The sequence below is a fragment of the Microtus ochrogaster genome, chromosome 7, assembly GCF_000317375.1.
Source record: "Microtus ochrogaster isolate Prairie Vole_2 chromosome 7, MicOch1.0, whole genome shotgun sequence".
Taxonomy (NCBI): Eukaryota; Metazoa; Chordata; class Mammalia; order Rodentia; family Cricetidae; genus Microtus; species Microtus ochrogaster.
This window is the reverse complement of record NC_022014.1, coordinates 1,711,227-1,724,520: the sequence shown is the minus strand read 5'-3', so window position 1 is coordinate 1,724,520 and position 13,294 is coordinate 1,711,227. Positions and strand designations below refer to the sequence as shown.

General features: G+C 45.9%; 2 protein-coding genes across 5 annotated transcripts in view; one reads left to right on the top strand and one right to left on the bottom strand.

The window, feature by feature from the left end:
* Positions 1–4,953, bottom strand: part of Fam234a (family with sequence similarity 234 member A) — a 34,453-nt gene extending 29,500 nt beyond the window's left edge. For both annotated transcript variants that reach the window (XM_005349045.3, XM_026780761.1), the window contains exon 1: positions 4,742–4,953. The gene's annotated coding sequence lies outside the window, so the exon portion shown is untranslated. The remainder of the gene's footprint in view (positions 1–4,741) is intronic.
* Positions 4,954–9,163: 4,210 nt separating this feature from the next.
* Luc7l (LUC7 like) overlaps positions 9,164–13,294 on the top strand; it is a 25,760-nt gene continuing 21,629 nt past the window's right edge. Inside the window, exons 1-3 of one of the 3 annotated variants that reach the window (XM_013347339.2) lie at positions 9,248–9,339; positions 10,225–10,295; positions 11,254–11,348. Coding sequence is in view for 1 of the 3 variants with exons in the window: in XM_005349043.3 (XP_005349100.1) it covers positions 9,279–9,339; positions 11,254–11,348 (156 nt within the window). In the remaining 2 variants the exon portion in view is untranslated. Of the gene's footprint in view, positions 9,340–9,385; positions 9,839–10,224; positions 11,349–13,294 lie in introns of those variants that run through there. The other 2 variants (XM_005349043.3, XM_013347338.2) reach the window with 2 other exon arrangements.

Sequence of the window (13,294 nt, the reverse complement as noted above, 5' to 3'; positions counted from 1 at the left end):
GCCCTGTCTCAAATAAACAAAACACAAGAACAAGGTGGGCATGGTTCTGAAATCCTTTAATCCCAGCAGTTGGGAGGCAGGAGCAGGTGGATTTGAGTTCAAGGCTGGCCTCAAACTCAGAGAGTTCTAGAGCAGGCAAGGCTACATAGAGAAACCTGTCTCAAAACCATCCCCCACCCCCCAAAAAAAGAACAAAAGAAAGTCTTTTACACTGCATGGACTGCACCACCTCCAAGACTGGTCCCTGTAGTCTAACTGGGTTCAAATATGAGATGTTTGAGACAGACGCCCACAACAACAAACCAGGCAGCACCGGGTTTTCCAGCTGAGCCAAGCAGATGTGAGACAAAGATAGTTATAGTGTTCTGTTGTTTACAGCAAACACTACTGACTCTCTCCACAAAGCAGAATCTCAACACAAAGAACAGAGGCACAATAATTTCTCAAAGCGGAACAAATCTTAAGGTCATGGTTCCCTGACTAAGACAAAAACTATCACAGTGCACACAGACCATATTCAGCTCAGAAGAAAATGGTCTCAGATAAGTCTTTTTTTTTTTTTGTTTTTCGAGACAGGGTTTCTCTGTGGCTTTGGAGCCTGTCCTGGAACTAGCTCTGTAGACCAGGCTGGTCTCGAACTCACAGAGATCCGCCTGCCTCTGCCTCCCGAGTGCTGGGATTAAAGGCGTGCGCCACCATCGCCCGGCGTCAGATAAGTCTTATAGATTAGCCCAAGTATCACAGTGCACACAGACCATATTCAGCTCAGAAGGAAATCGGTCTCAGGTAAGTCTTATAGATTAGCCCAAGGGATAAACTTTTTTCCTGAAGTCTAGATTAGACTTATTTCCTGCAATTCCCCTATGAATCCGTATTATTCCTTTTCACCCCTACATTTAGTAGGGGACTATTAAGGTAAATTATAGCTTTAATTTGCATCAATTTACTTGAAGTTTTGCATCAATTCTTACCACTATTTTTGTTGTTGTCTGTTTCTGGATTTTTTTTAAATTTTTGTTTGTCTTTTACACGGGGTCTTATTACCCAGGCTGGCCTTCAACGTGTTATCTAGCTGATCTTCAACTTCTGATTCATGTGCCTGTGACTCTCAAATACTAAGATTACAGGCTTGTGCCACCATGCCTGACTGCCACATTTTTTTAAGACTTTCTTAATGGACACATCTATACATTCACAGACAAATAGAGAATACCAGCTCTGTGAATCAACTACCAAGACTGAGTGAGGTCAACAGAAAACCAACTGTTTTCACCAATGAACTAACACACGACTCCTGCATGCTCAACCTATGATCATTCTAAAATGTATTCCACTTCAGAGATAAATCACATGAGTGGTCAGCACCTACTTTCTGATTATTTAGTTAGGAGTCAGCATTTTTGTACATGTTATAGTCTAAAAACCTAAGTTCCGTGAAGGCGCTTACAAATGAGATTGGGAGCACATCACACCAAGAGCGTGAGTTTCAAGATCAATTTTGAGTGAGATGCATGGTAAACTTCAGGACACTTAAGAAACCCTGTAGAGCCTAACTCACCTATCTTGTCGATCTAGCCCCTCCCTTTTATATTTTTCATTTTATTTCATTTTATTTAATGAGTGTGTATATGTGTATGGGCACATGCATGCCACTGACAGCATTTGTGGGAGTCAGAGGACAACTTGCAGGAGCTGGTTCTCTCCTTACACCATGTGAGACCCAGGAATCCAACTGAGATCAGCAGACTTGGCGACAGGTGTCTTTACAGGTTGAGCCATCTCAACAGCCCCAGGTCCTCCTCATGGCGACCACTTAGGTTGTATTTTAAAACTTCTCACAGTGATTTCTGGAGCCCTCTCAGATGTTCCAAAAATATCTCCTGGTCGTGTTACGAGTCTAGAATGAGTCATGACCACTTCAGAACAAAGTCAAAACCTTGGTTAACACCAGGTCCTTCCATCCCTGGCTCCTGTCTGCCTGCCACCCTTCCCACGTCTCACAGCCACTATCTGTCCCCATCAACTGTTGTTCTGCACTTGCCCCTGCATCTGCCCCTCTTCCTCTACCTGCTTCTACAATGCAAGTAGAACACAGATGTGCCAAAAACCCACCGGGGCACTTCCCGTGATGCTTTATACCACCGTGGCTTAGGGTTCCCCTCTGGGTTCTCGTGACAGAGATTTCCAGAAATTTAACAGACACTTATTGTTACTGCTCACCCTATCCAAGGACAAAGCAGAGTGGTGGCCGGCAGAAAATACACATAAACCGGGCGGTGGTGACGCATGCCTTTAATCCCAGCACTCGGGAGGCAGAGGCAGGCGGATCTCTGTGAGTTCGAGGCCAGCCTGGTCTACAAGAGCTAGTTCCAGGACAGGAACCAAAAGCTACAGAGAAACCCTGTCTCGAAAAATCCCCCCAAAAAAAAAAAAAGAAAATACACATAAGCGTGCACATGTCTGAATGAATGTCTAATCTTTAATATGACCATCAGCCTCTCTTGGGAGAGTCACTTACTAATACATGAGTTCATTAACCATTAAAAAAAAGAAAGAAATCTATAGCTTGCAGGATCAGGTGGCTTTAAATGCCAACTGTAAACACAGGACATCAATCAGCTGTGACAACACTTGTGCCTTTTTTCTTTTCTTTTTTCTTTTTCTTTGGTTTTTCGAGACAGAGTTTCTCTGTGTAGCTTTTGGAACCTGTCCTGGAACTCACTCTGTAGACCAGGCTGGCCTGGAACTCACAGACATCCGCCTGCCTCTGCCTCCTGAGTGCAGGAATTAAAGGTGTGCGCCAATACCACCTGGCCCTGTGCCTCCTTTTTAGTACTGTGACCATATTTTTCTCTAGTTAAGTTCACCGCAATGGTTTTGTTTGTTTGTTTGTTATTTTTCGAGACAGGGTTTCTCTGTGTATCTCTGGCTGTCCTGGAACTTGCTCTGCAGACCAGGCTGGCCTCAAATTCACAGAGATCCTCCTATCTCTGCATCCTGAGCGCTGCAATTAAAGGCGTGCGCCACCACTGCCCAGCTGACCGCCTCAATTTTCTACAGGGAAATCTGCTTTCCCAAGTGCTCAACATCATCCTGGTGACTGAACACTTCTCTTCCCTCAGAAAAGCCCCGTCCCAAGACCAACTGTCTAGTCAGTCATTCTCACATGAAAGCCGTGTGAATGTTCGGTGTGGAACTCCAGCTTTAATTACAGGAATGAGTAGGCACTCTCTTCCCACAGGTGTGGTTAGCAGCACGGTTTTAAAATACAATCACAAGGGGCTAGAGAGTTGGCTCAGAAGTTAAGAGTATTTGCTGTTCTTGCAGAATATCCAGGATCAACCCCAGCACCCACATGGTAGTTCACAAACATCTGTAACTTCTGGAGAATCCAATGACCTCTTTGGACCTCCACAGGCACCAAACATGATCACAGTGCAGAAACATACTGGAATGGCAACACACACAGTTCCAGCACGGGAGGACTGGAGAAGAGGATCCCTGGAGCCCCTACTCCTACAAGTTGTCTTCTCTGACACGTACACACCTGCACCCACACACACACAAACATACACACACACATATACACACACATACACACACACATACACAAACATACACACACATACACACACAAACACACACACATACACACACACACACACAAATTTCACAAACTCTTTGCTGTACCTATTCCCAGAATGTGGAGGGGGTGTTAGACTTCAAAACTGGGTCACAAAAAGTACAGTAGTTTCTATCACCCCCCCCCCCTTATTTCCCTTATGAGAGAAGACAGCTACCAATAGAAAACAGGAAAGATTCTGGGGGCATCGAGGACACTAGCCACTGGCCTTTTGAGTCAGTTGTCTTGGATTTAGATCCCCTCAACCTAGTGAGAGCCATCGGGCCATCATCACCTACGTCTGATTCGCAGCCCACAGAAAGTGCTGACTCGTAAATGTTGTTTTATTTTGTGCATTTAGTTGAACAAGACCTCATGTTGTAGCCTAGGCTGACCTCAAACTCAGAATTCTTAGGTCTCATCCTCAACTTCCGGATTCGAGGTATGCACCATCACACCTAGCATAAAGATTGTTTTAATCCATTAAATTTTGTGTTTCTTTGTTACAAAGCAATTGATAAGCAGCACAAGGAGGCGATTGGAAGGGGGAGTGAGAAAAATGCCAGTATGGAAGAAAGAACAGCCCAGCACCCGAAAGGCTCAAGCAGGAACATTGCTTCCAGTTCAAGGCAGCAGGAGGAGGCAGTGATCAGATTAAAGAAACAAGCAGCAGGGAGAACGGTGAGGGTGAAGAATGAAGACATCCCCATCACCATCCATGACGTTACCCACCACACTGCCTTGGCCCTGAACTTGAAGAATATAAACTGATTCTCACTAATGCCCCGCTGAGAGGGACAGAATTTAAGGATCTGCACGAGACTAGCAGATGTCCTCCTGAGCCCAGGGTCTCTCAGGTAGGTCACTCCCTGTCGCTCTGGGTCAGCACTGCGCCCTCCAAGGAACACACACGGGTGAACACAGATTTGTTTCGGCAGGTTCGGCGCGCCCGGAGGTTCCAGGCCCCTTGTATGACCCTGCTACTCTGGGAGCTCAGGCGGGGCCGACCCGAGCTGTGCGCCGCTCTCCAGGTGGCCGGACCGGCTCCAGGCCCCCACTAGCTCCTGGCGATCGAACGCAGCCTGCTTCGGCCCGAAAGAGGTCGCGCGTTAGAGTTACCTAGTTGGCTCTCGACCCGCTCTCGGATGAGTCCGGGAGATCCTGCTCCTCAGCAAGTGGTCCTGGACTGACAAAGCTGGCTCAACTGCGGTTCCTGCAGTCCGGGATCCACATTCCAAGCAGCCGGGGTGGAGAGCACTGGAGCAGAAGGACGGACTGCGTAGGACAGCGGCGCCACAGCGGCGCCCTTCCCCTGCCGGCCCGGGCCCGCCCCGGCCTGGAGGGCAGCGTGCCACGCCCCCACAGGGCCCGCCCCAGACCTGCCCTGCAGCAAGCCCCGCCCCAAAGAGGCTATGGTTTCCTCCTTAGTTCCACCCCACCAGCGCTGTGCGTCACTTCCTGTCGGCGGAAGGGGCGTACCAGCGTGACCTAGTCAAGCTACCTGAGTTAATTGCTTAGCAACGTGAATGTGGCGTCCGGTGTTGCTCCTTTCCAGCAAAGAGCCCACTAGTGCTGGAGCCGAGCATTTTGACATGGTACTGTTATGATAGCTTGGGTCTCATGTTGCAATACTGATCCCAGAAAACTGTGAAGGGAGACATTGGTCACCTGACCAGAAGGAGACCCTCTCTAAGGGTTCTTTTTTCTAGACTGCAAATCGTTCCGTGCACCTCCTGTCCGCGGCATTTTCTTTCCTCTACGTACAGGCACGCACACCCAGACACGGGGAGGTCAAAGAACAGCTCTGCAGTAGGTTCTCTTCTTCCACCTTTATGTGGGTTCCTGGGATCAAACGAAGGTTACAAGGCTGGCACAATTGCATAGCAAGGACCTTTATCCACTGAGTCTTATCTCTATTGTTTTTGCAATAGGGTCTAACACAGCTCAGACTGGCCTTGAACTTGAAATCCTTATTCTGAAATATACCTCCTGCCATCACAGGCATGTGACATTACACTATTACACTGGTTTTATGCAATGCTATTGTTAATCTAACTCATGGCTTTGTTCTTGGTAGGTAATGCACTCTACCAATTCCGGTACATCTCTAACTTCCTTTTTGTTTGTTTCTTTTTTTCTTTTTCTTTCTTTTTTCTTTTTGAAGGTGGAGTTGTCATTTACGCCGGGTGGCCTTGCATTTTTGCTTATTTATTTATTTTGGTTGTGTTTTTCAAGGCAAGTTTCTCTGTGTAGCCCTGGCTGTCCTGAAACTTGCTTTGTAGACTAGGCTGGCCTCAAACTTAGAGATCTGCCTACCTCTGCCTCCTGAATGCTGGAATTAAAAGTGTGTGTCACCACTACCTGACTAGCTTTTTTTTTTTCTCTGTTTTTTTCGAGACAGGGTTTCTCTGTGTAAAAGCCCTGGTTTTCCTGGAACTCCCTTTATAGACCAGGCTGACCTCAAACTCAGAGATCCACCTGCCTCTGCCTCCGGGGGGCTAGAATTAAAGGTGTATGCCACCACTGCCCAGCTGCCTTGTCCTAGTGCTTGTTAGGTAAACATTCCATCACTGAGCTATATCCCCAGCCCCCAATGCATTTAAAGTTGTTAATCTACTCATTGCTGATGGTGCAGCCTCACTCCTATGGTAGTTGTTTGGATCGGGGAGAGCTGTCCTGCCAGATTTTGTTCCTCCTGGGATCTCATCTAAGAAAGGGTTAGGATAATGATCAATATGTGCCTTCAGTTAAAGTAAAGGAGACAGACAGACACAAAATGAAGGCAGAAATACTAGGCTCTTAGCCTATTTTCATTTACCCTGTGGGCCCAAGTGAGGAGTCAAAACATTTTAACAAAAACAGCTGATATGGGCTTGTTGTAGTATGTCTCTAAGTGCCACTGCCCCTAAATATCTTGTTGCTCAAATTTGTCAAAAAATTTGTTGTTTATTTTTATTTTTTATGGTTTATTTTAACTTTATTTTATGCGCATTGGCGTGAAGGTGTCAGATCCCCTACAACCGAATCTTCAGACAGTTGTGAGCTGTCATGTGGGTGCTGGGAATTGAACCCGGGTCCTGTGGAAGAGCAGTCAGTGCTCTTAACCAGTGAGCTATCTCTCCAGCCCCTTTATTTTTTAAAATATTTTATTTTTAGTTATGTCAGGGGAGAAAATATGTGTGTCACTGCATGTGCTTCCAAGGCCAGATGAGGATGTCCAATTTCCTGGAGCTAGGGTTTCAGGAAGTTGTGGACTACTGGAAGTGGGTGCTAGGAACCAGACTCTGGCCCTCTGCAGGAACAGTGTGCTCTCCTTACTACAGAAGCACATCTTCAGCCTCTTGTTTGGCTTTGACACTTACCGGTAATTTGCCAACACAAAGACATAGCTCTTGCCTAGAAAGGGATAAGAGATTTTTGTTCTCAAGTCAAATATGCAAGTGCCCATGGCACAGGAATATAGAATCAGGTCGCCCCTTGTCTTAGTTAGGGTTTTGTTGCTGTGAAGAGATCCATGAACACAGCAACTTTTTATAAAGGAAAACATTTTATTGGGGCTGTGTGAGAGCCAAAGTTACATTTTAAGTTTTAATTAGTATGCCTTGGAGATCCATGAAACAACAACAAAAAATTGCCTCTGACCTGCAAGCCCCTTGCCCCAGGACAGACAGTCCCTGAAATGCTGGAAGCTATTGTTTATGGGAGATAATGAGCCATCTGTTTTCACTCCCTTGGTTTGACCATTCTGCACCAAATGTGCTGGATCACAGGTGGGCAGGAGGTTCAGAGGCAGAAATATGCCAAGATGTATGCTTGCCCCTGGTTGCATGTAGGCTGGAGGAGATAAGTCAGGATGTATGCTTGTTCCTGATTGGACCTGGTGGAAATACTTAAGCTGCTGCAAAACCTGATTGGGGCCATCTGCTGGACACTCAAAGATGGACCTGGCCAGAATCCATACATCTGGCCAGTATTTCATTAAAACTTGCTTCAAATTGTTGGGCCAAAAGTATCTCAGGGCCTGTACTTCAAGGCCTCTAGGACAGAGAAAAGCCTGGCTCGAGTTTGAGGGAACTGAGTGAGGATGAGACAGCAAAATCTAGGTAGATGCCCCTCAGCTAGAGGGAGGGCTTGACTGTCTCTCATTGGCTGGAGGTACCCCCACATCACACGATGTCACTTAAGCTATTTAAGCTGACGCTCACAGTAATAAACTTAGTTTCTGCTTTGACTTGACTCCCTATCACGTCTGATTGTCCTGTGTCGTGGGGCCGTGGAATGGTACTCATCTTTCCCTGGGGAATAAGGAGGCTAAGGAGGCCTGGCACAAATTTGGCTTAAAATTGTGGTAATGGTCTTATTCTCGAGCAGTGGGATTAACACCTGGCTCACAGTTCAGAGGTTTAGTCCGTTATCATCATGGTGGGGAGCATGGCGGCCTGCAGGGTGGCATGCAGGCTGACATTATGCCAAAGTTAGCTGAGACTTCTACATCTGGATTGGCAGGCAACAGGAAGAGCAAATAAGACACTGTCCTGGCTTGAGCATCTGAGACCTCAAAACCTGACCCAGTGACAGACTTTCTCCAACACCTCACCTACACCAACAAGGTCACATCTCCTAATGGTACCACTTCCCATGAGCCTATGGGGCACCATTTTCTTTCAAACCATCATGTCTCAACATTCCTGCTGAATACCGTGCCCCAATCTGGGAAAGATTTTATGAAGTTTTAATTTGTATTCTTTTTCTTTTCAGACAGGGTTTCTCTACATAACTGCAGCTGTACTGGAAGTCACTCTGTAGACCAGGCTGGTCTTGAGTACACAGATGTAGTTGGAATTGTCTTTGGGCTGCCAACCAGCTCCCAAATAAAGACATGGAGACTTATTATTATTATTATTATTATTATTATTATTATTATTTTGGATTTTTGAGACAGGGTTTCTCCGTAGCTTTTTTTTTTTTTTTTTTTTTTTTGGTTTTTCGAGACAGGGTTTCTCTGCGGCTTTGGAGCCTATCCTGGAACTATCTCTGTAGACCAGGCTGGTCTCGAACTCACAGAGATCCACCTGCCTCTGCCTCCCGAGTGCTGGGATTAAAGGCGTGCGCCACCACCGCCCGGCTCTCCGTAGCTTTTTGTTTCCTGTCCTGGAACTAGCTCTTCTAGACCAGGCTGGCCTCGAACTCACAGAGATCCGCCTGCCTCTGCCTCCCGAGTGCTGGGATTAAAGGCGTGCGCCACCACCGCCCGGCTCTTAGCTTAAACTTTCTGGATCCAAAGAGAAACCCTGTGTCTAAAAACCAAAAAGGGGAGGGAAGGAAGGAAGGAAGGAAGAAAGGAAGAAAGGAAGAAAGGAAGAAAGGAAGAAAGGAAGAAAGAAAGGCAATAGAATTTGATGTTTTAGGGATCAGGGTTGGAGTTTTAATTCAGCCTCTAGGACAATTTGTGACCGCCCCACCTAGAGACTCTGGTTTTTCCAAACTACATTTCCCGGCAGGCCCTCCAACAACGTTGACGAACTTCCTCCCAGCATTCCCCACGGCGGGAAAGCGCCGAGCGGGCTTCAGGCCGACTGGACCATCTTTCGCTGCCGCTGTTCCCGCTGCTGCCGTTGAGTTGTGAGGAGCTTCGCGGCCGTCCCCACTGGCCACCATGTCCGCCCAAGCGCAGATGCGGGCCCTGCTGGACCAGCTCATGGGCACGGCTCGGGACGGTGAGTCTGAGCGGCCGTCCAGGCGCTGGGCGGGGGCGGGAGTAAGGCGAGGCCGCCTGGCATCCTGAGGCGAGGGCCGAGACATTGTGCGCCTGCGCGGGGCGCCATACCTCCCCCCCCTCCCCGCTCGCCGACCCCAGGCGCTGGGCCTTTGTCTGATCCGCTTGGCTTGCGAGGCTGCTGCGGCCGCCGTGTCCTTCTCGTCCGGGCGGCCTCCTTTCTGAGAGTCCGATCCGACGGTGGGGCTCTGTCCCCCTCCCATTTTCCGTCATGCGAATTCCTCTTGGTCGGCACCGCGGTTCGGCGCCGCCCGGCGTACTGGAGCGTCGGCGGAGGGCTGGAACCAGCGCGGCTCCCGGGCGCTGGCTGCCGTGTGGCAGAATTCCTCTGATACTCCTCGGAGGAGAGGCGACCCCCGAGGAGCTGGACGGGTTTCGAAAACCCCGGGCGTTCCTGCTCCGTACGGTCACAAGGGGAGCCGTAAATGAGCATTTCTAACGTGGGTTCCTCCGTGCACTTTCCTAGTCTTCCCACCCCTCACTCCCCAGCCTTCCAGACTAGCCCTGGTTTAGTCAGCTCTTGGCATTCTTTAGGTAGGTGTGTAGGGAGGCGTGCAAGATCACGGTGGTGTCTCAGGAGAAAGCAGTTGCATCCCAGCAAAGCTAGATCCCTGCTGTGGTTGGTGTTTTCATTTTTACTAAAGTAATGAAGTTGTAATTTCACACTGGCACATTTCGCAGGGCTGTGCAGATTCTTTGCACCTTATTTCATAGGTCAATAAGTGCTTTTAGCTTTCTTTGTATGTTGAGTTGCTTTTGAATTGCTTCCCATATTTTTATTTCATACAAACTGAACAATTGTGGCCCCTCTATTTTATTTATAAAGGTTCAGTGTATCTTTGCCTGCCTACATCAATCTGCAAGGGAGTTGCAGAAAAGCCTCATGTTCATCGAGCCGTGAGTCACAACCAATTTCTAAGCTGTTATAACAAAAAAGTGTTTGCTTTTTTTCCACAAGTAACTTTAAAAGTGTAGTTTAGAAAGAAAACATTTTCAGTAAAAAGACACTACATTAATCCTGGATGCTTGCAAATCCTGAAATATATTCCTCCTTGACTATTACACAGCACTGTGTCCTCTACACAGATTAGCCTTAAAATTTGTCACATACCACTTTGCCTTTACTTTTATGTATCATTCCCCCTGACTTCCTTACTGCAGGTGTGGGCAAGAAAACTTTTCCTTTAAAACTTTTCAACAGCGGGCATAAAATTCTGCAGCTGAGTTCTTGAAGAATGCAGATGGGTACAGTATGTGTTGGAGTTCACAGTGTGTATTGACTAACCTGATTCCTTTTTGCTTTCTTTGGTATTGTCTTGTTAAAAGTGACTCCCAGGTGCCAACTTCCCTTTGTAAGGGTGGGGATGAAAGGGGCATAACAAGAAAAGGTCTAGAGATATTTAAGAGTCAGTGATAGAGCTTGAAAACTTCCTCCTTCCTCTTGGCAGTTTTCTATAATAAAACACTGCTTGTTTGACTGCAACAAAAAGATTAATAAATAGCTTTGGTTGGTGGGAATTGTCAGCTCTAAGTCATGTGGTAGATTACCTGCTTCTTAGTTCTCATGCCCACACTGATTTGGGCTGATTCCTTTTGGTACTCACTCTTATTTCTGACTCCTTGATTTAATGATGGAGTTAGATGTGGTTAAGTGTGCGTCTTCATAAAATACTTAGCTTGAAAAAAATCTGCATTCCATTCCAATTGTCAGTATCTTTAGATCAGTTTCTTAGTGTGTGTGATGGGGAGAATACAGAAATACTAGTCTGCAAATCATCCGAGTGTATTGTTTTGCCAGATAGCCTTGTGTAGTTAGTGAGATACTACTTTATTTAAAACCACAAATGAATTTCAGGAGATGAAACCAGACAGAGGGTCAAGTTTACAGATGACCGTGTCTGCAAGAGTCACCTTTTGGATTGCTGCCCCCATGACATCCTTGCTGGGACGGTAGGTGCATTCCAGAACCTTATGGATTACTCAGGGTGGGGTGGGACAGTAGATCTATTTTTCTTTAACCCAAGAGTAATGTTTTATTTTTTAAAATTACATAATAGGAGCTAGCGAGGTAGCTCAGTAGTTAAGAGCATTTGTTGCTCTTGTGGACTACCAGTGTTTGATTCCCAGTACTCACATGGTGGCTTACCAGCATCTGTAACTCCATTTCCAGAGGATCTGACTGACAGCCACTTCTAAATGTGGGGCAACTACATTCATGTGCACATAACCCCTACACAGGCACATACATAATTTTAAAATAATCAAAATAAACCTTAAAAATTAATGTTTAAGAAAACAACTTTTAGGATTAGAATTGCTGAAACCCCCACTTTATTCTGTGTATAAAGAGTTACAGGGGGCTGGAGAGCTGGCTCAGAGACTAAAAGCATTGACTGCTCTTCCAGAAGTCCTGAGTTCAATTCCCAGCAATCACATGGTGGCTCACAGCCATCTATAATGAGATCTGGTGCCCTCTTCTGGCATGCAAGCATACATGGAAGGAATGTTGTATACATAATAAATAAATAAATCTTTTTTTTTTTAAATGAGTTACAGGGCTGGAGAGATGGCTCAGTGGTTAAGAGCACTCACTGATTGTCTTTTTAGAGGACCCAGGCTCAATTTCTAGGACCCATACAGTAGCTCACAGCTGTCTTAACTTCAGTCCCAGGGTCTTTTTGGGCAGCAGGCATGTACATGGTATACAGACATACATGCAGCCAAACTATCCATCCATATACATAAAAATAAAATAAATAAAAGTGTAAATAAATCACAGGAGAATTGGTGTCCATCTTTTTAAAAATATTTATTTATTTATTATATATGCAATATTCTGTCTGCGTGTATGCCTGCAGGTCAGAAGAGGGCACCAGAGCTCATTACAGGTGGTTGTGAGCCACCACGTGGTTGCTGAGAATTGAACTCAGGACCTTTGGAAGAGCAGGCAATGCTCTTAACTGCTGAGCCATCTCTCTAGCCCCCTGGAACATGCTTTATAGACCAGGCTTGCCTTGAACCTACTGAGGTCCACCTGCTTCTACCTTCCAAGTGCTGGGATAACAGGCATGCCCCACCACTGTCCAGCTTTTTTGAAGATTTTATTTTACTTATTATGTATGCCTTCATGCTAGAAGAGGGCACCAGATCTTATTACAGATGGTTGTGAGCCAATATGTGGTTGCTGGGAATTGAATTCAGGACCTTTAAAATAAGAGCAGCTAGTTCTCTTAACCTCTGAGCCACCTCTCCAGCTCCTACAGAAATGATTGTTTCCACCCCACAGATGTGGGGAATGAACTCAGACTGTCAAGTGGCTTTTCCTGCTGAGACATCTTTTCAGTCCCTAAAATAGAATAAAAATCAATGAGATCACATTGATTGAGAATTTTTGTAACTTTTTAAATTATCTTTTTGATTTATTTTTATTATGTATACAACATTCCTTCTATGTATGCTTGCATGCCAGAAGAGGGCACACCAGATCTCATTACAGATGGTTATGAACCACGATGTGGTTGCTGGGAATTGAACTCAGGACCTCTGAAAGAGTAGTCAGTGCTCTTAACCTCTGAGCCGTCTCTCCAGCCCATATTTTTGTAGCTCTTTGAAGAAATCTATACTGCCCAATTACTATAGTCTCTGAGCAGTACAGATAAATGCTAGTTTTGTAGGATGTGCTTTCATTTAGAATTAAGTTAAATGTCAGACTATAAACTGAAGAAAATCATCTGTTATATTTCAGCTACTTAGAGTGAAAGTGTTTTACAAAGGACCAGTTTAAGGCTTCATAGCTATTATGAAGAAAGTAAAAATCAACCACTCATTGTATGAATATTTGTGCGCAAGAAAACATTTCACAGTGAATCATGGATTTAATTTTTTTTTTTTTTTTT